This window comes from Mobula hypostoma, chromosome 6, assembly GCF_963921235.1.
Source record: "Mobula hypostoma chromosome 6, sMobHyp1.1, whole genome shotgun sequence".
Classification (NCBI taxonomy): domain Eukaryota; kingdom Metazoa; phylum Chordata; class Chondrichthyes; order Myliobatiformes; family Myliobatidae; genus Mobula; species Mobula hypostoma.
Genome location: NC_086102.1, coordinates 151342270 through 151368381, shown reverse-complemented (window position 1 = coordinate 151368381; position 26112 = coordinate 151342270). Strand labels below are relative to the sequence as shown.

At 40.2% G+C, this 26112-nt stretch overlaps 1 protein-coding gene across 3 annotated transcripts in view; it reads left to right on the top strand.

Annotated features, from left to right (window-relative positions):
• myo1b (myosin IB) overlaps window positions 1-26112 on the top strand; it is a 275743-nt gene that overhangs the window by 18419 nt on the left and 231212 nt on the right. For all 3 annotated transcript variants that reach the window (XM_063051970.1, XM_063051968.1, XM_063051969.1), the window contains exon 2: window positions 418-558. In XM_063051970.1, coding sequence (XP_062908040.1) covers window positions 424-558 — 135 coding nt within the window. In that variant the 5' untranslated portion in view covers window positions 418-423. The remainder of the gene's footprint in view (window positions 1-417; window positions 559-26112) is intronic.

Below are 26112 nucleotides of genomic sequence, written 5' to 3'. Positions count from 1 at the left end.
AAATGAAGATTTACTTCTGGGATTTACTGCTACAAGTGGAGGTATATATACCCATCATTTAAAAAAAGTTTCCTGGGTGTGTTTCTGAAGAGCTGTGGCCCTGTTGGATGGCAGATCAAGTGCTGGAAGGTGTGTTCATGTAGTACAGGCACTGCAGGTACGTGCCCTGGTCATAAGAGGTTCAAGCTGAAGATCATGTGACACCTGTAGCCTCTTCCATCATTCAGAAAAGGTTACAGTTGGCTTTTCTTCTCAAACTCCACTCCCTCAGGCCCTGTATCCTCTCATCGTTGTTAATTTGAAAAAAGAATGTCTTTGCAGGCATCAACCTTCCTGAGTTAGGCAAACAAAGATTGCTAGCAAATGTGAATGTAGAAATAGACTGCCATGTTTTAATTGCTTTCTATTTTATTTTAGGGCAAAATGGCCAAGTCAGAAGTGAAAACGTCCCTTCTGGACAACATGATCGGGGTGGGAGACTGTGTACTTTTGGAACCTCTCACTGAAGACACATTCTTAGAAAATCTCAAAAAGCGCTTTGACCACAGTGAAATATATGTAAGTGTTCTTAAAATATATTTGGTATAACTTATTTGGGTAGATTTCTATATTTTAATTGCTTTATAACCCTCTCAAGATGAAAGAAGAGTTCTTGCTCTTTATTGGCAAACTTCCTTTTTTATCTATTTCATGTACAGTTACACCTGATAGTATGATCACTCAGATTTACAAGCGTTAAATCATATCAACATGTTCACAACTATAAAGCAGATGGCAACAGGCAACCAAACCTTTGTAATCCTTGATGATTTATTAGTATTTCTTGATCTGAGAGATGTTTTCATGTCTTGAACTTTCCAACAAGTGGGAGAATTACCAGAATTGCATCAGGTGTATAAGATGATGAGAGGCATTGATCATGTGGATAGTCAGAGGTTTTTTCCCAGGGCTGAAATGGCTAGCACGAGAGGGCACGGTGTTAAGGTGTGTGGAAGTAGGTACAGAGGAGATGTCAGGGGTAAGTTTTTTATGCAGAGAGTGGTGAGTGCGTGGAATGGGCTGCCAGCGGCGGTGGTGGAGGCAGATACAATAGGGTCTTTAAGAGACTCCTGGATAGGTACATGGAGCTTACAAAAAAATAGAGAGCTATGTGTAACCCTAGGTAATTTCTAAAGTAAGTATGTATTCGGCACAGAATTGTGGGCCGAAGGGCCTGTATAGGTTGTATAGGCTATAGGTTTTCTATGTTTCTAATCATCTCCATCACTAAATACAGTTGAAGTCAGAAGTTTACATACACCTTAGCCAAATACATTTAAACTCAGTTTTTCACAATTCCTGACATTTAATCCTAGAAAACATTCCTTGTCTTAGGTCAGTTAGGAACGCTACTTTATTTTAAGAATGTGAAGTGTCAGAGTAATAGTAGAGAGAATGATTTATTTCAGCTTTTATTTCTTTCATCACTTTCCCAGTGGGTCGGAAATTTACGTACACTTTGTTAGTATTTGGTAGCATTGCCTTTAAATTGTTTAACTTGGGTCAAACGTTTTGGATAGCCTTCCACAACCTTCTCACAGTAAGTTGCTGGAATTTTGTTCCATTCCTCCAGACAGAACTGGTGTAACTGAGTCAGGTTTGTTGGCTTCCTTGCTCGCACACGCTTTTTCAGTTCCGCCCACAAATTTTCTATCGGATTGAGGTCAGAAAATGATGTCAAGTCTGGTTCATCCTTGGGAGCAATTTCCAAACGCCTGAAGGTACCACGCTCATCTGTACAAACAATAGTACACAAGTATAAACACCATGGGACCACGCAGCCGTCATACCGCTCAGGAAGGAGACGCATTCTGTCTCCTAGAGATGAATATACTTTGGCGCGAAAAGTGCAAATCGATCCCAGAACAACAGCAAAGGACCTTGGGAAGATGCTGGAGGAAACAGGTAGACAAGTATCTATATCCATAGTAAAACAAGTCCTATATCGACATTACCTGAAAGGCTGCTCCACAAGGAAGAAGCCACTGCTCCAAAACCGCCATAAAAAAGCCGGACTACAGTTTGCAAGTGTGCATGGGGACAAAAGTGTTACTTCTTGGAGAAATGTCCTCTGGTCTGACGAAACAAAAATTGAACTGTTTGGCCATAATGGCCATCGTTATGTTTGGAGGAAAAAGGGTGAGGCTTGCAAGCCGAAGAACACCATCCCAACCGTGAAGCATGGGGGTGGCAGCATCATGTTGTGGAGGTGCTTTGCTGCAGGAGGGACTGGTGCACTTCACAAAATAGATGGTATCATGAGGAAGGAAAATTATGTGGATGTACTGAAGCAACATCTCAAGACAACAGCCAGGAAGTTAAAGCTCGGTTGCAAATGGGTCTTCCAAATGGACAATGACCCCAAGCATACCTCCAAAGTTGTCAGAAAATTGCTTAAGGACAACAAAGTCAAGATATTGGAGTGGCCATCACAAAGCCCTGACCTCAATCTGATAGAAAATTTGTGGGCAGAACTGAAAAAGCATGTGCGAGCAAGGAGGCCTACAAATCTGACTCAATTACACCAGTTCTGTCTGGAGGAAGGAACAAAATTCCAGTAACTTACAGTGAGAAGCTTGTGGAAAGCTACCCAAAACTTTTGACCCATGTTAAACAACTTAAAGGCAATGCTACCAAATACTAACAAAGTGTATGTAAATTTCTGACATACTGGGAAAGTGATGAAAGAAATGAAAGCTGAAATAAATCATTCTCTCTACTATTATTCTGACATTTCGCATTCTTAAAATAAAGTAGTGATCCTAATTGACCTAAGACAGAGAATGTTCTCTAGGATTAAATGTCAGGAATTGTGAAAAACTGAGTTTAAATGTATTTGGCTAAGGTGTATGTAAACTTCTGACTTCAACTGTATGTAAATTCAAAAGCCTCACATGTGTGTCACAACTGGTAGAGATAGGGAGGGAGGTTGGCTTGGTTGTTTTCAATTACATTAAGCCATAAATAGCAAAGGTATCATCACCTTCGTATTCTCCGAATGACAGCTTGCAGTTCTTCCGCTGGGAATATGGTGGGAGGCTGTCTCTGGGGATTGAGGATGACCTGCTTCCGTTTCAATTCTGTGGGTTCTGGGGTGACTGATAAGTCAAATATGGACCCATCGACCACCACAGATTGGAGAGAAAGTGCTTGATGGGGAATACTTTTGTGGGAAATTTTAAAGGGGGAGGGGAGACACTCCTTATATCATTTATGCTGGGCTTCTTTGTGCTCCTGATGCATGTGATAAAGGTTCTCAGTGCAATCCCAAATGCTCTTTCTTTGCTTCAAGTGGTTAAGGGTCAAAGGTTTGCATGAATCTGTGAGGAAGTTGCATTTTTTTTCCAAGGAGGTTTTGGCATCCTTGAATCATTTCCTCATCCACCAGGATTCCCATGGCAAGAGCTTAGAATGGATGGATTGTTTGGGCAGTTGTTTTGGGAAACAGACTGTGGAACATAGAAGGAAAGGAAAAAGATGCATCAAATTAACATGTTTTATCTTTTATCTTCTTTTTATTTTGTCACCTTACGATGGCAGAGACTACACGCCAGCAATTACTTTTGAAGTGCAGTGACTTTTTTTTCTTTGTAGGCAAATAATTTGCACATAGAATATACAAAGGATAATGACCAACTGGTGAATTTTGTGGATTAATACCAGCAAGAACACTGGGATAACTTTTACTGTAATTGCTTTATTATACATCTTTCTGTGCCGGGGTTGGTGCTGGGTTGAATATTTTTTCCAAATGATAGCTTTACCACAATGCAGAGCTCCTTTAATACTGCATGTAACGACACTTGTGTTAGGTTTAATTTGGGAGCATTGGAAGTATTCTGTTGCCTCACTATGCAATACGGAGAAACAGAAGTATACGTAGTGGATACTTATACAATCTAGTCCTTGTGAAGTGAATCAACTTTCAAGGGCAGATTTTGGGGATTGGAGGAGTAATTGCAATAGAAATGTGATACAGGAAAGTTTTATTAAAGTGATGTCTACAGAAGTTAAGTTGCACTGGGCTGTAATGAGCCGAAAAGTACTGTACTGGTCATTGTAGCTTGTGTTATTACTTTTAAATGCTTTCTTGCCGGCATTCTCCCACATTTATCATAACCCCTGTTTGCTTGATAAAAATATTACAAAATAAATAATAAAGTTCATAGCCTAAAACAGATACCAATTATATTACCAATTACAGGCATTAATTCTGTATCCTATTGTTCGTGGGAGAAGGAGGTAGTGGGGAAATGTTGAGTTGAAACAATTAAAAATATTCCTACCTCCCCTTCTGGGGTAATCTGTAAATTGATGAGGTGACCTGTAAATTAATGTTCTTCTAACCCAGTTCTGTCCCATTCAGACTGAGAATCTGAGTAAAAAACAATCTGAAAGCTTGAAGTATTTCATATGGCTTTATCATAATATTGATACTCTTGTCAAGATTATCATTTATTTATTTAGAGATACTGTGTAGAGTAGGCCTTTCTGGCCCTTTGAGCCACACCACCTAGCAACCCCTGATTGAACCTCAGCCTAATCATGGGACAAGTTACAATAACCAGTTAACCTACTAAACAGCATGCATTTGTGTTTGTCTTTATGTAGTATATCATCAATATGGGGAATTTAAGAATGTAATTCTTATTTTGTATAATATGCCGATTTAGCTCTAGACCTCTTTTATTTTTTTAGGATGATCATGACTGTATTACTGACAATATAACAATTTGAAATGAGCTAGTAATAACTTGAGTAGATGAAGGCCTGGGCCTTTGGGAGAATGATCCAAATATTGCATATTGCCAAGAGCCCCTTTGTAAATTTGTTCAATTTATTGTGTAGTATATTGTGATATAAATTGCTTTGTTATTGAAGCAGAATGTAAATGTTCTGTTTCCTTACTCTTAAAGCATTTTATTGTACTTCATGTTTTAATGGCTCCTTTTGCCCTGGAGTGCCTAGAGCCTAAAGAATTTTGGATCTAGTTCTGTACATTAATAACTCAAGAGATTCTGTAGATACTGAAAATCCAGGGTAACACACACAAAATGCTCAAGGAACTCAGCAGGTCAGGCAGCATCCATGGAAATGAATAAATAGTCGACTTTTTTTGTAATTATTTTTCACTATGCTGATAACGATTACTATTACTATAGTTTCAACAGTGTTATTCATTTCTGAAGTTAAACCAAAAATATGCAGTTAATGCGAATGATCTGTTCTGTTATATTTGTAACTTTAAAGCATTTTACTAATTGGTAGCAATGGTTACAATGCCTGCATACAGACAGGTGGTGGAACGGCTGGCCCTTTGGTGTGGTCAGAACAATCTGGAGCTAAAGACTGTGGAGATGACAGTGGACTTCAGGAGGAGCCCCCCAATACTCCCCCCACTCACTATACTGAACAGTATTGTGTCTGCTGTGGAGACCTTCAGGTTTCTGGGTGTCACAATCTCCCAGGACCTGAAATGGACACCCAACGCAGACACTCTTATCAAAAAGGCTCAGCAGAGGTTGTATTTCCTGCTTCAACTCTGGAAGTACAACCTGCCTCAGGAGCTGCTGATTCAATTCTATTCAGGAATAATCCTGTCTGTTCTCTGTTCGTCCATCACTGTCAGGTTTGGATCAGCTACCAAACAAGAATAGAATAGACTCCAAAGAACCATCAGGGCTGCGGGAAAGGATTATAAACTGCCCTCGATCCAGGACTTATATGCATCTAGAGTCAGGAAGCAAGCAAGCAGCATCATTGTTGACCCATCACACCCTGGACATCACCTGTTCCAACTCCTTCCTTCTGATAGGCGCTTTAGATCACTGGATGCCAGGACAAATAGGTACAAGAACAGTTTCTTTCCGTATGCCATCAGTCTTATGAACACTTGAATTTTAGTCTATTATAAACCAAGTCCACCTTTACATACACAGGTATACCTCATTGTATATAGTTCACGATTATTTGCACTATTGTTTTGTTTGCTTTTTGATTCTGTACAGCGAGAGCTCAGGCAAACCGACATCAAATTCCCTGTATTTTTGTCCACATACTTGGCGATAATAAAGGATTCTGAATCAGATTCTGATTCAATGAGCTTACAATTTCCACTGAAGTCAGTGGGGTCATGGAACCTGCACCAGGTGGGGCAGAGATCCAAGACATGATCCACCTCAGCAGCTGTTCTCAACAAAATCTGAGATACCACCCACTGATGAGGTGATCTGCAGTGTGATGGAGAAGTGGAGAAAGGTTGGCCAAGGTAATGTTCTTGAAACTTGAGAATGTCCATCAATGCACCAGTGCAAATCTTTTACATTGGCCAGCAATCTGTGTGATTAAACTGCACTTAACAGTCAATTGTAGCTATTGCACTGTTTAACTAGAGAGTTATTGTTGGCCAAATAGGATGCTTTGATCATGTCATAGATAGTGAAATCTTTGCTCTACTCACCATTGAATCATAGAGCACTACCGCACACAGTCTGTGTTATCCTGTTGTTCCACCTCATCCCATCTCTTGCACCTGGTCCATAGCCCTCCATAACTCTCAAAACCATGTTACATATCCAAAGCAGTGTCAGCAGTTGAATTGTTTCCCTTGTATTAGTTTACCATATGTGGATATTCAAATTGAAGTAATGTTTTTTGTACAAATTCTCCAGGAACGTTTGGAATGTTCCCAGTGATTTATCAAAACTGTTTGTAGATGCTGTCATAGAAAGCTTGGTCATTAAATATGGTAAATAAAGGGAAAAAAAATAAAAGACAAACCCTCCATGTGCAAGAGAAAGAAAAGAAATACAAATCATGCAGACAATTAAAGCGAACAACAGCATTCCAAACCAAAATTGAGTCCTAAGGTCTGAAGCCTGGAGCAGCCCAGAGTAGGCCCAAAGCCTCGCTTATCAGTACATCATATTAGTGGGCACGGAGTGCAGTAGCCAGGGCGGTCTTCATAGCCTCAGTGCCATGGAGCTGATCATTGTAGAGAATGAGCGAAATTGGCTCTCACCCCGGATCCTGACGCCCTGTGCCAGCATTTAAATTGAACAGACAATGGAACTGCGAAGGGCTCCGGTGCTGTAGAGAGAGGAGTGAAGATCGCGGAGAGCGAGCAGAATCGGCTCTCGCCTCTGAACTGAACTAGCGTTTAAATTGCCTAAACAGCAAATTGTACCTCGCACTATGACCTAACTGCTGTGAACGGCTCTGCATCTAGACCATGTCGCCCAGCAACTCACTCCGTGCTCAAATTTTGATGCCCAGCCCAAAGCTACTCTCAAGCATTTCAAATCAGCTTGGCCTCAGAGCGATCCAACCTTGCATCCAGGCCAGATGTACGGACACCGCGGATCTCCTCTGCCTGGGCCCCAACTTCTTCTTTTGATGCCCAGAGTGAGCCAACATTGCTCCCGGGCCAGCTGTATGTATGGGCATGGGTACTCCACCTGCAATGATACTGCAACACACCATCTCGGCTCGTCCCCTGAACTCGTTATCACTCGCCCCGTCACTGTTTGCGGTGATAATTTAATACAATTTACCTCAAAAAAGGTATTTTAGTTATGTTTTTTTGTCAAATTTCTTACCTTTTTGACTACTAAAGAGCTGTTGCACATGTTCAGTAGTGCCATCTTAACTGGAATACTGTAATATCAATAAATTATTAAATTTTCTTGTTTATAAAACTGTTAAATCTATTAGTCTGATATATATTCAAGTTTTCCGTGGCTATAATGAAAACATCTAGTTTAACATAATACTAAAATTACAAAATGCCAAATATATCAAATACAAGAACATTTTGGCAGATAGGGGAAGGATATTCAGCAAATTCAAAATGCAAAAATTATACGGTGACCTTTCTTTTTTAACACGTTAATTATCATGCATTTGAACCCTTCTTCAGTCCTGAAGAAGGGTCTTGGCCTGAAACATCAACTGTTTACTCTTTTCCATAAATGCTGCCTGACCCACGGAGTTCCTCCAGTATATTGTGTGTGTTGCTTTGAAAATTTTTATGTTCTTATTCCTCAGGAAAATTATAACACAGTGCTAATTTTTCTAGGAATCCTGGAATAAAGGGTATGCTTTGACTGATTTGATTAATTCAATACCCAGACGTCTTTTACTGAAGAAGTCAAAAAGAAGAGTAAGAGTTGCATCAATTTTTGAAAGATGCATTTCTATACCTCTGTACAGGAATAGCAAAAGTCTCAGAGCATCTTTAGTGAGTTTTTAAATAGATGTGGTTTGGATGATGCCCAGACAAGTCTTTTAAGCATTTTTTTGAAGTTCCTTTATTAAGTTGAATTATTATCTTGTTGGAATGTATACTAGTTTTTTTTTAAAACCATGAGATAGTTTTCAGCAGGCATACATGCAATGTTCTCAGGCACGGAAGAATGCTACCCAGTGATGCTTGTTTTTGCTCTGCTACAGCTGATGTCAGCTGAATATCTTTCCAGTAATGTGGCAAGTTATGTTGCTGACAATTGTACTTTTCCAGACCATGAATTATCTAATTTAATCAGTGATCTTGGTTGTCTGGATTGATTCAGAACTGTGCTGGCATCATACTTACTTCACAATTATATGATCCATAGTATTTTAGTTAGGCTCTGAAAATATCTCCATACTTTATCAAGTTCACATTAGAAAATTGACCAATGTTAGACAGTTTAGCCCCTCTCCCTGTGTTCACGTAAATAAGTATCACAGCCAGGGATTTTGACCAATTTAACTGTGAACTTTTATTTGTGAATCACATGCTCCTTTTTTTTACATCGTAGAGCACAAAAACAGGGAAAATTGTAAGGCATTAAAAACTAAAAGTTCAAAAACTGAAATGGCAGCAGTTCAAATGTACTCGTCCCTTTTTTCTCAGTACTTAGGTGAACCACCTCTCACAGGTATTACAGCCAGTTGTATCTTTGGATAAGTCTCAATTAGCTTTGCACGATGTGATGGAGCACGATTTGACCATTCCTCCTTGCAACATTGCTCAAGCTGTGCCAGGTTAGTTGGGCAGAGGTGGTCGACAGCAATCTTGAGGTCTTGCCAGAGATTTTCCGTTGTGTTAAGGTTAGGACTCTGACTAGGCCACTCAAGGACATCAATTTTCTTCATTTGAGCCACGCTGTGGTTGCTCTGGCAGTGTGCTTTGGGTCGTTGCCCTGCTAAAAGACAAACTTCCTCCTTAGTCTAAGCTTTCTGGCAGAGATTAGCAGGTTTTTATCCAAGATCTCTCTGCATTTAGCAGCATTCATCTTCCCATCAATCCTGACCAGATATCCAGACCCTGCTGCTGAAAATCATCCACATAGCATGATGCTACCTCCACCCTACTTTACAGTAGGGACGGTGTTACCTGGCTGATGCACAGTATTAGATTTACACACATGTACCACTTAGTGTTGAGGCCAAAAATTTCCACTTTGGTCTCATCCGACCACAAAACCTTCTTCCACATCTTTGCAGTATATTTTAAGTGCCACTTTGCAAAGTCTTTATGGGCAAGGATATGCTTTTTCTTTAGCCAGGGCTCTTTCTTGCCAGTCTTCCAACAATACCTTTTTTGTGCAAGGCCTTAGAGATTGTGAAGCTCTGACTTCATCTCCAGTTTGAGCCACTGACTTGTGCAGCTCACTCAGAGTGACTGTTGGTGTCACAATAGCCTCTCGTACAAATGCCATTCTTCTCTGGCGACTAGGTTTAGAGGGGTGGACTGACTTAGGCAGTGTGACTGTGGTCTCATATTTTTTCCTCTTTTTCATGATTGACTACACTGAGCTCTGAGCTATGTTCAGTGCCTTTGAGATGGTCTTATATCTTTCCCCTGATTTGTGCCTCTCTAATACCATTTCCGTGACTTGTCTTTGATGCTCTTTTGTCTTCATTTTGGTTCGATCTGTTGAAAATTTATCATACTGTTGGACCTTACAGAGAGAGGGGGTGCTTATTCTTATGAGTTCATGAAAACAGGTGGTCCTCCAATTTTCTACATCAACAAATTGGGTGAGGTGGTAAGGTAATTGATTATATCTAATGAAAGTTAGCATAACAATGGGGTTGAATACTTTTTCAGCCTCACAATTTTGGTTTATAAATTTTAGTATATTGTTGACAGGTTTTGGAATTTTTCTTTTGATTTGACATGATGCACAATGATTTGTAGATTAGCTCAAAAAATTCTGCTTCAATATATTTTAAATTTAGAAAATGAAACAGTAAAATGTGAAAATAGTTGTGGGGACTGTGCACTTTTTCAAGGCACTGTATTCATGTATTGTTCAGCTTGGTGGCTTTATATATCTTGATTCTAAATTCTTATTTCAGATGGAGAAACTTACTTACACAGCATGTGGTTGGAAGCTGGAATGCATCTTCACTCCATCCAACTTCATGTTCCAATTGGTTTTTGAAAAAAAAACTTTGATCAAATTTTCATGCTCTTCATTGAGAATAGAATCGATTTCCTTAACGTTGCTTGTCCATCACTAATTAATCTTTTTTGATATTCTTCCTGTCATCTCTGCAAATTTTCATTTGTGATCAGAATGTGATCAATTCCATGTGCTTCAAACTTTAAAACTATCTCAAAATTGTGCAAGTAAAACTGCATTCATCTCTCTATAAACAAGTCACTTAGTCGCTGTTCTGATTTTAGGACCTATAAGGTTTGTGCGTTGAGGTTCGTGATGTTTCGCATATATACCTCTTTTTTTATTTATGTTTGCTTCTGTACTTATCAAGTTAAGTGATGTCAGTGCTTTGTTTTCACACTGTACACCAATTACGGCATCAATCACATACTTTTATATCAAGGTGTCTTATTTATAAAGCGAGAAAAACAATGTTTCATAAGCATACTATGCACCAGTCATCATGTTTTACCTGAATGTTGATTTTTTTGTGGAGTTTTGCTGCAGTTCTGCTGCTATTTGTATTGAGATTGCATCAACTTGTTTCATCCCAGAGATGAAAGATAGCACATTTGCACACATTAACCCATTGAGCAGCATATTTTAAAGAAATACAGAACAAGATTTGGCATTCCATTTTTTGAGGAGATGTAGCAAAAAGATCTTTGAAGTTGGTGATATTTGCTTAAGTAAGTTATTTTACTGAGCCTTCACACTGGAGAAAGGTGATAGTAACAACTGTTGTTTATAGCAGCACCAATTGACATCATTAATGCTGGTCTCTTTGTGTTGCAGCTAGGATTTAATAATAGATAGAGGTAGAAGTATAAACAGAACATAGTTTTTTGTAAGCAATCTTATTCTTTCCTGGTTTGACATTCCCATGAATGGTGAATGGTTGGCTTCCACTCTAGTTTTACATTTAAAAAACTACGACATAGACTTGATGAAGAAACACTTGGTCCAATGCAAAGAAAGCTAGGTTTTGCTGCTTGAGACCAAGTAGACAAACACAAACAGACTCACTTAAGTGCATGCATACACACTCACGAATATTCTTACTTGCTAGGTTGCAATCTTTGATAAGGCAGGGCAAAATATTAGACTTCAGGGAAAAACAATATGTTTAATATGAATATGCCTTATGAACACAGGGGTGAAAGTGATCTATAATAAAGTAATAATAAGCACAATTTTGAGAAAACCTGCGAATGCTGGAAATCCAAGTCAACACACTCAAAATGCTAGAAGAACTCCGCAGGTCATGCAGCACCTATGGAAAAGAGTAAACTGTTGACATGCAAACACGAGTAAACTGTTGGCATTTTGGGCCGAGATCCTTCATCAGGACTAAGTGAAATTTTTAATGTTTGCAATTTAAATGTTAGTTTTCTCCTCTCAGTTTGACACAGATCAATAAAAATGATGAGCCAAATGGGCACCTGACACTTATCCAGAAGAAATCCTGTGCAGTGTTAAAGAACATTTGTGATCATTCCAGGCTATTAACTATGGATTTGGCTTATTTGTGTAGTGAGAACTTTGAGTTGCAAAAACAAGGAATGAGGAAAGGAAAACATGCATTTCAGTCATATGGGAATTGCGCCAGGTTTTCCGATGCTGATGTGACCCTCACTATGTTTGTTAAGCAATCTTCAGAGTGAATACTGGTTGGTACCGTGGAGGCCCAATTTTTAGTGTACAAAGGTTACATAGGGAAGTAACAACGTGGTAGTAAGCAATTTGTGTTAAAATAGGTGTATTATGGGCTGAAGTGTGCTCTACAGTATTGGCCTGTTTAATGTGATCTCTACAGATATATCCTGGTCAACTCTTGAAATTAATTTCCATTGTTTTGATGGATTGGATCTGTTTAATAAGGAAGCACATGATCTTTCAGAAGTCCATTGATTATCTTCAATGTAAATATTGGCTTGATGTTAAATCTAGAGAGAGAATAAGGTAACAGCCAGAGTTAGACAACCCACCGAACAGATCAATAGCCACAACTTGCACTTCTACTCTAGTGGGATATCCCAAAGATGTTTCACAGGAGTGTCACAAAGAATTAAAATGGCATCAAACTACATATAGTAATATTAGAAGAGTGGTCAAAAGCTTGGACAAAGTATGCTGTTGATTGGAAAATGTTGTCAAGTTGAATCTAGATTCAATGCTCAAAGAACTTGTTCACTGATTTAATTTGATATTTGAATCTTAGCCACCAGTTGCGGTATGAATAGCATTCCTTATAGAATAAGTCATGATTCCCACTAATTGTTTCCACTAGCTAAGCTGAAATGTCGGGCTCTATTAGTGATTTTGAATGGAAAAATGACATGTTAATGACAAATAGATTAGATATGTATGTGCTAAATTAGCTATATGCAGTAGTAGGAGAGCTCCAATTGCTTCAGGGTTCTGAGGTAGGAAAGAGAAAAACTAGAGATTCGTGGTTCTGATCACCAGCCAGAGAAGTCTGAATGTATAACGTGTTGAAAATTGGATGAATGAGGAATTAGCATTAGATATGATGCTTCATTTTGCCCCATAGTGAAATGTTTACAGTTCAAAGTAAATTTATTATCGATGTATATGTCACCATATACTATCTTGAGAATCATTTTCTTGCAGGCGTTCACAGTAGAACAGAGAAATACAATAGAATCAATGAAAAACTATGCGTAAGCAAACTGAGAAGCAACCAATGTGCAAAGGAAGACAAATGTGCAAATACAAAAAAAGCATAATAATAATAAGCATCAAACGCCTGGCTCAGAGTTGGAGACCTCTTCCCAGAAACAGAAGGGTTCCTTGTGGCAATACAGAACCAGGAGGTTAACATAAAAAGCTATCAAAGATGCATAATAAAAAATTTTAAAAATTCAAGCAACACAAACAAAAAATGCTGGTGAACGCAGCAGGCCAGGCAGCATCTATAGGAAGAGGTACAGTCGATGTTTCGGGCTGAGACCCTTCATCAGGACTAACTGAAAGAAAAGATAGTAAGAGATTTGAAAGGGGGAGGGGGAGGGGAAGATCCGAAGTGATAGGAGAAGACAGGAGGGGAGGGGTGGATCGAAGAGCTGGAAAGTTGATTGGCAAAAGGGATACCAGACTGGAGAAGGGAGAGGATCATGGGACAGGAAGCCTAGGGAGAGAGAGAGAGAAGTTGGGGGGGGAGCCCGGAGGTGGAGAGCAGGCAAGGAGTTATAGTGAGAGGGACAGGGGGAGAAAAAAGAGAGGGGAAAAAAGGGGGAAAAATAAAAAAATATATTAAATAAATAAATAAGGGATGGGGTGTGAAGGGGAGGAGGGGCATTAATGGAAGTTAGAGAAGTCAATATTCATGCCATCAGGTTGGAGGCTACCCAGATGGAATATAAGGTGTTGTTCCTCCAACCTGAGTGTGGCTTCATTGTGACAGTAGAGGCAGCCATGGATAGACATATCAGAATGGGAATGGGACATGGAATTAAAATATGGGCCACTGGGAGATCTTGCTTTCTCTGGCGGACAGAGCGTAGGTGTTCAGCGAAACGGTCTCCCAGCCTGCGTCGGGTCTCACCAATATATAGAAGGCCACACCGGGAGCACCGGATGCAGTATGTCACCCCAGCCGACTCACAGGTGAAGTGTCGCCTCACCTGGAAGGACTGTCTGGGGCCCTGAATGGTGGTAAGGGAGGAAGTGTAAGGGCACTTACACTTTAAAAAAAAATCAAGTTGCTAATGCAGATCATGCCAAGAAACCAGAAACAATCCAACACATTACAGTATCCTGCAGCAGTATAATTCAATCACCACATCATTCACCAAAATATTGCTTGAAAATACAAACTCATAAAGGAAACCATACCTTACTATAAATACAGGCTTGATCCAGTTTTAGAGTCAGAGTCCCACAAATTATATTACGACCAATCCATTATTACGGATAGGACAATCCAGGTACAATATTACAGGATAAACAAGCAAGCACGATTTACTTAATAGATATAGTCATTCCAAGCATACATAACATACTGAAGTCAATAAGTGAAAAACATCAGAAATATGCTGAAATAAAGGAGGAAACTGGAAGAGTATTGAACTTGAACAGGGTATACATTGTTCCGATAGTAATTCAGTATCTATAACTGGTGTCATCCCAAAGTCACTCAACAATAGCATTAAACAATTAGGCCTACACAGCAATATCTTTGTAAATCTATAGAAAGCCAGAATACTAAACACCACTAGAACAGTCCAGCAGTTCCTCAGGTTTTATCAGCCCAAGCTGAGAAAAAATAAAAATAATAACAATTAATAAATAAGTTGTTGTTGTTATTGTTCGTCCATCGTTGACGTTGAAGAGGACCTCGACACCATAATGATGGTGTCGAGACTAGTGCATGATTTTGATTTAAGTGAGGGAGAATTGCGCAGCGTTAGCCTCACTCTCTCTTCCCAATTCCCATCTGGATCTAGTGGCAAGACAGAGTCTAGACGGCTGGAGATGGGACTAGGTGCATTGGATGACCAGGACGTCTTCTGTGTGTTGTCCTGCTCTACACGTTCCACGACACTTGCAGAGACCGCCTTCTTGACCGTTGGACCTTCCGCTGGTCTCGTCCGCTCAATCCGCCGGAGTCTGTCTTCACATGCTGGGATAGACAACTCCCTATCTCACCGAGGGTTTGAGACCCGTCGGCTACCCTCACCTGGTTTAGCCGGCTTGTCGAAGCCGTTGCCCGGGGTGTGGCCGCTGTCGCATGCAAACAGCTACGGGGAGCCACAGGTGAGAGCTGAGTGCCAGGTGGGGACCAAAGGTGGACTAACCGCCCTGAAAAGGATGCGACATGTTCCCCCACCAGAGGTGCTACCCCTCCCTGACACCCCATACACCCCATAAATAAGTAAATAATACTGGAAACATGAGTTGTAGAGTCTTTGAAAGTGAGTCCATAGATTGTGGAATCAATTCAGTGTTGAGGTGACTTCCACGCTGGTTCAGGAGCCTGATTGTTGAATGGCAATAACTGTTCCTGAACCTGGGGGTGTGGGACACAAAGCTCCTGATACCTCCTTCCTAATGGTAGAAACAAGAAGGGAGCATGGCCTGGATAGTGGGGGTCTTGATGATGGTTGCTGCTTTCTTGTGGCACCGCTCCTTGTCAATGTGGTCAAAGGTGAAGGGGGCTTTTCCCGTAATGGACTTTAATGAAGGCACTACTTTTTGTAGGCTTTTCCATTTTTGTGCATGGTGTTTCCATACCAGGACCATGATGCAACCAGTTGAGGTACTGTTCACTGTGCATCTATTGAAGTTTGTCAATGTTTTAGATGCCATGCCGAATTGGCTCAAACTTCTAAGAAAGTAGGGTCGCTGCCATGATTTCTTTGAAATGACACTTATGTGCTCGTCCCATTTCAGATCCTCTGACATGATAACACCATGGAATTTAAAGTTACTGACCTTCTCCACCTCCAGTTCCCCAGTGAGCACTGGCTGGTGGAATCCTAGTTTCTTCCTCCTGTAATCAATAATCAGCTCTGCGGTTTTTCTGATGTTGAGTGAGAGTTTGTTGTTATCGTACATTTAACCAGATTTTCAATCTCCCTCCGATATGCTATTTTACCACCACTTTTGATCTGGCCAACAAGAGTGGTGTTGTCAGCAAATTAAATATGACATTGGAGTTGTGTTTAACCTCACCGACATAAGTATAAAGCGGGTAGAACAGGGGCCTAAGCACACAGCCTTGTGATTCACCTGTGCTGATGGTGATTGTACAGAGATGTTGTTACCAATCCAAAATGACTGAGATCTGCACGTGAGGAAATTAATGGTTAGTTGCACAAAGAGGAGTTGGGTTTTAGCGATTAGTTTCCAGGGGACAATCATGTTGTATGCTGAGCTGTAGTCAATGAAGAGCATCCTGATGTATGCATCTTCACTGTCCAGATGAATGAAGAGGCAGTGAAATGACATCTCCTGGTGACCTGTTTTGACGGTAAGAAAATTGGAGTGGATCCAACTCACTCCTCAGGCAGGAGTTGATATGCTTCATGGCATACCATTCAAAGTGTATCATCACAGTGGATATAATTAAAGTGTTATGGGAAATTAGTCACTGAGGCAGGTTGCCGCATTCTTATGATTGAAACCTGCTAGAAGCAGGTGGGTACCTCAGCAAGAGATTAAAGATGTCAGTTAACACTCCAGGTGATTAATTAGAACAGGTCTTCAATGCTCAGTCAGGTAAACCATCTGGGCTGGATGCTTCCCGTGGGTTCACCCTCCTGAAGGATGCTGTCATGTTGGCCTCAGAGACTGAAATCACAGGGTCACTGGGGACTGTTGGAGTTCGTGAAGTTGCCTCCATGTTCTATCAGTTAAAGTGAGCATAAAAGGCATGGAGTCATCTGGGAATGAATCCTTGTTGTCACATTCTGTACGTACATTGCATGGTTTTGCTTTGTTAGATTTGATAGCGTTCAAGCCCTGCCACAGCTATCGAGCATGCTTCTGTGTTTTTGCAGTTGGGTCTGGAATTGCCACTTCACCTGTGAGGTCATGCCTGGACCTGTTGCCCTTACTGAATGCCTCTTATCTTGCCCTCAGCAGATTGCAGATCTCTTAGTTCATCCAGTATTTCTAGAGTGTGAATTCTCTGGATGTTTTTGTGGGTACATACTTGTCCATATGTGTCTTTATAAACGCTGTCTTCCTATGACCACCTTTTTGTTGTCTTTACCTTTGGTACCTCTGCTGTATGTAAGTAGGAGGAGAATAGCCAGATCATCAGATTTTCTGAAATGTGGTCTAGGGATGGAACTATTGATGGTAGTGGAGCAGTGATTGAATGTGTTGGGTCCTCCAGTGCTGCAGTGATCTGCTGATTTCTTCATCACAGTCTGTGAACTCCCTGGCAAGGATGTGAAAGGTGTCAGGGTAGGCTGTTTCTTGTATTTTAATCATGGCACTCAATACATTGAGTGTTTGCTCAACATCAGCCTTTGGCGGTATGTAAACTACAGTCAGGATCACGACAGAGAATCCCCTTAGTAAGTCGAATGGTCAGCACTTAATCATTAGATATTCCAGAAGAGAGAAATGTGGAGAGAGGGTGACACGAATTCTCATATGTTCTTTTCAAATGTGGTGCCCCATGTGTATACTGTAGAGATATTATCTCTTTACCTTGGTTTCTCACTGGTGAATAACAAGCCAATACCGTAATGATAGGAGATGAGAAACAAAATGACATTCTTGTCAGACATTGATGAAGCATTTTATGCAAGTAGTCTGGTCCTTAAGAGTTATTGGTTAAAAAGTGGAAAAATACCACAAGTATCTTAAAAATTGACTTGTATTAATTTTATTAGAAAATGGTGGCCTTGTTATTATGCTTAAGTAAATTGGGACATTTTAATGATAATATTTAACCCAGTTATGTGATTATATACAAGATAAGCTGACAGAAGTGGACTACAGTTCGAAATTCAGTCACAATTGCAGTTTGAAATGGAATTTCCCTTGGGAACATTATTGTATTAATGCAATCTTTGGAGGCTGCTGTGTAGATGGATTCCCTAATCTATTATTTGAAGTACATTTGGCCAATTATGAATATTTGGAATAAAGAAAGGAGATACATAAAATGCATGGGAGATCCAAGAGATATAATTTGTTCTATTATTTTCATAGTTGTAAGATTACATAGGTTTTGTGTTTGTTCATTTGATAATGCACCTGGCAAATTCATTTGCAAGGCTTTTGTCATGGAAATTTCCTTCAGCGTTATTACTTCAGTAAATGCATCATTCATTTAACTAATGATGAGTGTTCAGGAAATGGTAAGGGATGTTGTATCATGGAGAAATTAGTCAGTTCTCTCTAAGCTGGGCGTCAGAACAATCCATCAGTGGGCATCATAATATTTCATATCATATTTGTGACTTATAAAGGCATCTTTTCTTTGACTAATAACAATTTGATGTTCCTTATCTAGGGTCTTGAGTAGCCATTTTTTTAAAAAAGAAAGGATTGTCCTTAACAATCTTGATTAAACTTATAATGGCCTTTATTCATTCTGAATTTTTGCTGCAAGCTTAATTTTTTCACTGAAACAGCAAAAACTCACACCTATATATCATAATTAAGTGTAGTGATAATATACAGAAGATAGAAATATTGAGAGCATGTAAAACATGGTCAAAGTGAGAGGCTTTGTTTTACAGTTTTGAAGGTGAAGGGATGAAATACACCCGAGTAGCTTTTGGAGAGGGAATTTCAGACAGCAGGGTTTAAGCGGATTTAAAAGGGTGTGGGGCTGACAAGGAGGAGTAGATTCACTGAAGGATTGAAATCAAGTACAGAATGGCAGTTAAAGTAACATAAGGTGGGGATGAGGCTCCAATGCTGGTGTTCCCAAAGTTCATGGATCAGACCTGAACTTCAAATGGTTTGTTTTCTTTGTATTTTCTATTCTAATTATCAGAAATAGTTATTAACAATTTTAGTCATGAGCGAAGATAGGAGAAGTCGAGGCTTTCTTTGAGACAGAGACCGTTCAAGGGCAACTTTTGTGGGGCCCAGAATGAGTACTTTTTACCTTAGCTGAGGCATCAAAAATCAGGAGGAATTGATGTAAAGTAATTGGTGGAAGGATTAGAGGGGAGAGATGAAAATCTGTCATCCAAAGGGTGGTAAGAGTTTTGAACTTGCTGCTTGAAAAGGTGGTAGTGGCAGAAACCTGTGCAACATTTAAAAAGGAGGTGGACGTGAACATGAAGAGCAGTGAACTGAAGGGCCCTGTGAACTTGGTTGATAGTAACTTCATTAACAAGTTTTGACCAGCTAAGTAAGAAAGAACTGAATGTCATTCAAGCAACACGCACAAAATGCTGGAGGCTCTTGTTTGTTACTGAATGTCATTCTTCTGTGTTGTAAATTTTCTGTGATTTCCATCAGTATTGATTAAAAAGATATCCATTTTCACATTTGCCCTTCAGCATTAATCTCTCCCAAATTCACCACATTGGCCCATTACCTCCAAAAGCCGCATGGAAACTGACAGATTTGAATTCAATTAGCTACTTTATAGTTTGGACATAATGTAGTTTTACCGTGAAAAGCAGGTTTCGCATCTCCGTGAGGAAATTGATGCTGTGAGGTATGCTTTACATTGGTACCACTAAGCAGCCCTTGTGACCAATTTGATCTTTTATAAAGTGATTTGCATTAAAATGGCACTATATAACCTCTTCTTTGGCTCATTGTCATTTAGGAATGTCAAATTTCCAGAATTTCCATGAAGTTAATCTCCAGGCTTAAAGCTTTATTGTCCCTTACTAATTGTCCATGCACCAAAACTTGCCTGATCAAATCAGAGAGTCAATCATAATGATGTTTCTGGAGCTGTGTAACAGTCAAAATGACCCCAAGTAGTATTAGTGATTCAGATTTTACGAGAATCAAGTGGTTGCATATTCACAGTTTCTGACACCAACTTTTTATTCCATATTTATTTCACTTTCTGAATTTAAAATGGTCAACTACCACAGACTCCTTTTAAAAGTTTTTAAATTCACTTTTTAAAATTGCGATTGCAGAAGCCTACCCTGGGCTGTAAGTTTGCTTTATTTTGCGTCAAAAAAATTTATAGTGAGTACATTGTGTTTTTTAAGAATTGGCGGGCACAAAGGTCAAGTTTGAAAGTGAATATGATGCTTCTTTCAGAGACAAAGAGCATATATCTCCTTAGAGTCCATATTTATTTTATATATTTCATTTATTAGTGTAATATTTTTCAATCTGGTTATAACAAATTGCTCTGCAATATGGAAATCATGGAGAAACGGGTTTGTATAGCTGTATTGAGTAATCAAATACTTTTTTTATTTAATTTCAAATTTTAGTTAATTTACAATATCAAAATGGTTGCAGACTACAACTATTATAACCTTCTTCCAAAGCAGTCCTTGGATTGAGAAAGATTTACTTCTTGTGCTTTATAGTCATAGTAATAGTCATAGTCATAGCCATACTTTATTGATCCCGGGGGAAATTGGTTTTTGTTACAGTTGCACCATAAATAATAAAGTAATAGAACCATAAATAGTTAAATATGTAAATTATGCCAGTAAATTATGAAATAAGTCCAGGACCAGCCTATTGGCTCAGGGTGTCTGACTGTCCAAGGGAGGAGTTGTAAAGTTTGATGGCCACAGGCAGGAATGACGTCCTATAACGCTCTGTGTTGCATCTCGGTAGAATGAGTCTCTGGCTGAATGTACTCCTGTGCCCACCCAATACATTATGTAGTGGATGGGAGACATTGACCAAGATGGCATGCAACTTGGACAGCATCCTCTTTTCAGACACCACTGTGAGAGAGTCCAGTTCCATCCCCACAACATCACTGGCCTTACGAATGAATTTGTTGATTCTGTTGGTGTCTGCTACCCTCAGCCTGCTGCCCCAGCACACAACAGCAAACTTGATAGCACTGGCCACCACAGACTCATAGAACATCCTCAGCATCGTCCGGCAGATGTTAAAGGACCTCAGTCTCCTCAGGAAATAGAGACGGCTCTGTCCCTTCTTGTAGACAGCCTTATGGATTCTGATGTGGCTGATGAGTCCAATGTAGGGACCACAGACTCTTGAACAGCATATGGATGGCCAGACATGTGGGATTACTTTGGATTACATCCTGGTGGGCCTGGTCATGGTGGGTCTAGGGGCCTGTTCCTGCGTTTTAGTATCCATGGGACAGGTGATGCCTAATGAGTAAGGTGGCAGAGAGTTATGAGGTGGTGTGCTTTTTCTGCCATTTACATGGGGTTCCTACATGCTCCTGATGCAAGGACTCCAGGTTCCCAACATCATTCTCAATGCTGCCCCTCCATGTAAAGCAATTAGAGGCCAAAGATTCCCAGAAGTCATTGGGAAGGTTGCATTTTTCAAAAAGACTGTGAGCACACGTTTGAATCTTTTCCTTTCTTCACCTGTTAACTTTTTATTGTGACTAAACTTGAAACAGAATGTTTGCTTTGGGACTTCGGGAACTGAACAATATTGTTTACCCATTGAAGTTGACACAGTGTAAATAGGGCCTATGTGCCAGGGATGTTAGCCTGAGGAAAAGATGCTGTTGGTTTCCTTACTTCAGTGAATCTGGGGGATTTTGCACTTAGCATTGGTGATATCCTGCCAATAGCCTGAGCTGCTTGCTATAGGTAGTCCAGGTCTCACAAGCATGTAGGAGAGCAGGAAACACTACTGTTCCTTCAACCACATGGCTATTTCAAACAGCTTGCTCCTTAGTTGATTAATGACACTGAAAATGGTGGTGAATTGATCATCAATTCTGACCACACTGAGAAGTGGCTGCTGAGATATGGGAAGTGATTCATGCTTCCCAAATTCTGCTGTGAGCCTTTAGGTCAGAGAGTAGAGTGGTGTGACAAGGGTATGCTAGTTAAGGATCTCTGCTTTGTGGACGTTCATGTTAGGCTCATCTTCTTTGAAGCTATAGTAAACATGCCAATGATGACTTGGCCTTAAAGCAAGTATAAGATAGCCAATCATGCAGACCTATGAGGTCTGAACCCTTCTGCTAAATGCCCGGTTTGATCCTGATCTTCAATGTTGCCTTCTAGTGGTGAATGGTTTTCCTCACATGTGATCATGCAATCAGTGCTTCATTAGAGATATCTACAACAGCTCCTTGCGTATAGAGTAAAACTTTGTTAATCTGGTACACTTGGAGCTTCAGTGGTGCCAGGCTGTCAGATTTTCTGGACCATTAAATGTTATTCCAACTCATATTCAAGACACTCTTAATTCTCCTATTTGAAAAGCATGTACAGTAAGATGATAATAATTTTGATGGAAATGGAACTAGCTGAGTTTCAAGAAAGCATGGAAATAGAGACTCGATGAGCTTAAAGGAGAGCAGGAACCAGAGCCCTGGCATGTTTTAGGGAGAAGGGGAACAGAGAAGGAGTTGGGAACCAGAGCCCTGGGAATCGGCACGAACCCAATGCCAAACCATCATGGTTTCTGAACAATCAGATAGCAGATTATTTGAGACAATATTTTCTCTCCTCCTCCCCTCCTCTTCTATTCCCCTCTCTGGCCTCTTACTTCTTCTCACCTGCATAAAGTTACCCTGGATCCCTTCCTCCTTCCTTTTCTCCTATGGTCCATTGTCTTCTCCTATCAGATTCCTTCATCTCTAGCCCTTTATCTTTTCAACCCACCTGGCTTTGCCTATCACTATCGACCTTTCCCTCCCCCCCTCCACCTTTCTATTCTGGCATCTTCCACCTTCCTTCTCATTACTGGAGAAGGGTCTTTGCTTGAAACCTTGACTGTTTATTCATTTCCATAGATGCTGCTTGCCTTGCTGAGTTCTTCCAGCATTTTGTGTGTGTTACTCTGGATTTCCAGCATCCGTAGATTTTCTCTTGTTTGTGATTCGCTTCTCTGTTGCCCTTCAACTCTTCGACCATGTACTCACCCAGACTCACTACCACAGCCATGTATCCTTGTCTTCGCTGCCACCTGCTTCCAGATCTGTTCTGAGAACACTTGGTTTGGACCCACTGAGGTTCCCAGGTACTCATGTTCGATTGGCTGCTTCTCCCTCTGAATTTTACTTGCCTCACTCTGTGACCCTGGTGGCACTGTCTCAGTCTCTGCCACAGCTCCAGGCCCCTCTCTCCTTCACCTGTCATGGACCTCTCTGCCGGATCCACATCTTCAACTGTGAGTTCTTCGCCTTCCTCATGTTCAGTAAGGATCGGAAGATTGTACGTCTCCAGACCGCGGGTCTTACCATCTCCAACATAACTTTCTACTTTTTGGTCAGGCTTAGTGGGCATATTCTCTCTAACGAGGACAGAATTATAAAATATATACTTAAGATTACTAGAAACAAAACTGAAATATCTGAATTTTGAAGGAGCATGTATGCCTGAACCTTCCCAAAGAATTAATCTCTTATAATACAGAAGGACCTCCTTTATAAGTGTGAACCATGTAGATTCTTCTCTCTGCTTCTGCATTCTATTGAAACAAATCTAGAACTGGGATTAGAGACAAAATTTTCTACTATAACTCCTATATAAAAAAAAAGTGCCTGGGAAATTTAAACAATTTGCTTTAATTGCAGACAAGAGAAAATTTGCAGATGCTGGAAATTCAAGCAGCACACACAAAATACTGGAGCAACTTAGCAGGCCAGGCAGCATCTATGAAGAGAATAAACAGCCGACGTTTCAGGCTGAGACCAACATTGATTGTTTACTCTTTTCCACAGATGTTGCCTGGCCTGCTGAGTCCCTTCAGCATTTTGTGTGTGTTGCCTTTGCTACAGAAGGCTTTTAAAATGAGATTTTGAAAAGATGCATCTTGTCCTGATTAAGATGGTGAATCTTCTAAAAATGAAACTTGGGGAAGGTGTTTTAGTGAGTGTTTCAGCAACTATTGTGCATTTTTGGTTTCTTCACAGTGGGAGGTAAGGATAAGGTAACAGTTGATGTAGGGCCTGGAATTTACTGAACTACAGTGCGTTGAGATGAGAAGTTCTCAGCTACTGTAGTTATCCCATGTGAAATATACTGCATTTGATCATTATGTTCTCAGTCGAGTAGACCAACAGCACAAAATTGTCTACAATAACAATCCAAAGTATTTAGTCGGTTTACCAGTGAGCTAACAGGGTAATTGGTGCAAAATATGAAGCAATGTTGTTCAACAGATCTTTCCTAAGGCAGCTGGTGGGAAATGTTGTTAAGGCCAGATCCTCTGAAAGGATCGTCTGAACGGAGCAGGATACCAATGGAGATGGATATTAAAGAGAACAGATGCAGCCTTTTAAAAGTACATGCATTCTGGTATCTATTTTAATACATTCAGAAAAACAGTGAAGCAAGTATTTAGCTATGCAGCCTTTGAACTTGCATAAAGATCTGTACGTAAGGAACTTATCTTCATAGTTTTTGATGTATTTTGCCTGGATAATTCTGTTCCATGAATCCATCAAGTATATGGAGCTTTGATGTTGTGGCCATTACAGAACTTGGTTGAGTGAAGTACAGGAATTCGTGTTTAATGTTCCAGGGTTTCGATTAATATCACAGCTGCACTCAAAGTGGACATAATGGAGGGCTCGTCCATTTAGTCTATATGGGGAGAACTCAAAGAGGTGCAATCACACAGATGGGATTGTATTACAGATCCCTCCGACCCCCCCCTCCCCATAGACACTTGGAGATTGAGGAACAGAAACACAGGCAGATGAAGAAAAGGTGTAAAAACAATAGGGTTGTTGACATGGGCGACTTAAACTTACTTCATGTTAACTAGGACCTTCTTAGTGTAAGTAGATTAGATTGGGTGGAATTAGGCAGGTGCATCTAGGAGGATTTCTTAAATCAATATGTTGATTGTCCAGCAAAAGGAGAGCCTGTTCTGGATCTGTTGTTAGGTAATGAGCCTAGCCAGGTGACAGACCTCTCAATAGGTGAGCAGTGACCATAACTCCTTCAGTTTTAAAATAGCTATAGATAGGACTAAGTACGGACCATGTGGGATGATATTAAACTGAAGCAGGGCAAATTATGAGAGAACTAGGCAGGAACTAGGGAGAGTTAATTGGAACAGCTTTTTTGGGCAAATCCACATCAGAATCATCAGAGTCGGGTTTAATATCAACAGCATAGGTCATGAAATTTGTTAACTTTGCTGCAGCAGTACAATGTAATAGGTAATAATAGAGAAAAAATTATGAATTGAAGTATGAATGTATATACAAAGGTATATTAAATAGTTAAATTAAGTAAGTTGTGCAAAAAAAAGAAATAAAAAAGTAGCGAGTTAGTGTTCGTGGACTCAATGTCCATTTAAAAATCGGATGGCAGAGGGGAAGAAGCTGTTCCTGAGTCATTGAGTGTGTGCCTTGAGGCTCTTGTACCTCCTTCCTGATGGTAGCAATGAGAAGAAGGCAGGACCTGGGTGGTGGGATTCTGAATGATGGACACCACCTTTCTGAGGCACCGCTCCATCTGACATGTGGAGGGTGTTAAAAGACCCAACTGCACATAGTGCAGGACAAGTATGTTCCAGTCAGAAGAAAGGACAAGGATGGTAAGGCAAGAGAATCTTGGATGTCAAGAGTGGAGATGAATTTCTTCAAGAAGAAAAAGAAAATGTATGTAAAGCTTTAGAAGCTATCATCAAACAGAGCCCTTAAAGATTATAAAGATGTCAGAAAAGAACTCTAGAAAGTAATAAGGAAATCCAGGAGAGACCATGAAAAGTCCTTGGCAAATAGGACTAAAGAGAAGCCAAGGCATTCTATCCATACATCAGGAGCAAGGGGATAATTAGGGAGAGGGTGGGACCACTCAAGGATAAGGTGGGAGTGGGACATTTGCTTGGATGCAAAAGATGTGGGTGCGATCCTTAATGAGTACTCTTCATCAAGATCAGTGCCAAGAGTATTAATATACTAAGGCATTTTGAAGTAAAGAAGGAGGCAGTATTGGGTCTCTTAAAGAGCATTAATGTGGATAAGTCCTTAGGTTGTTGAGAGAGGCAAGTGAAGAGATTGCCGGGGCCTTGACAAATATCTTTGTGTCCT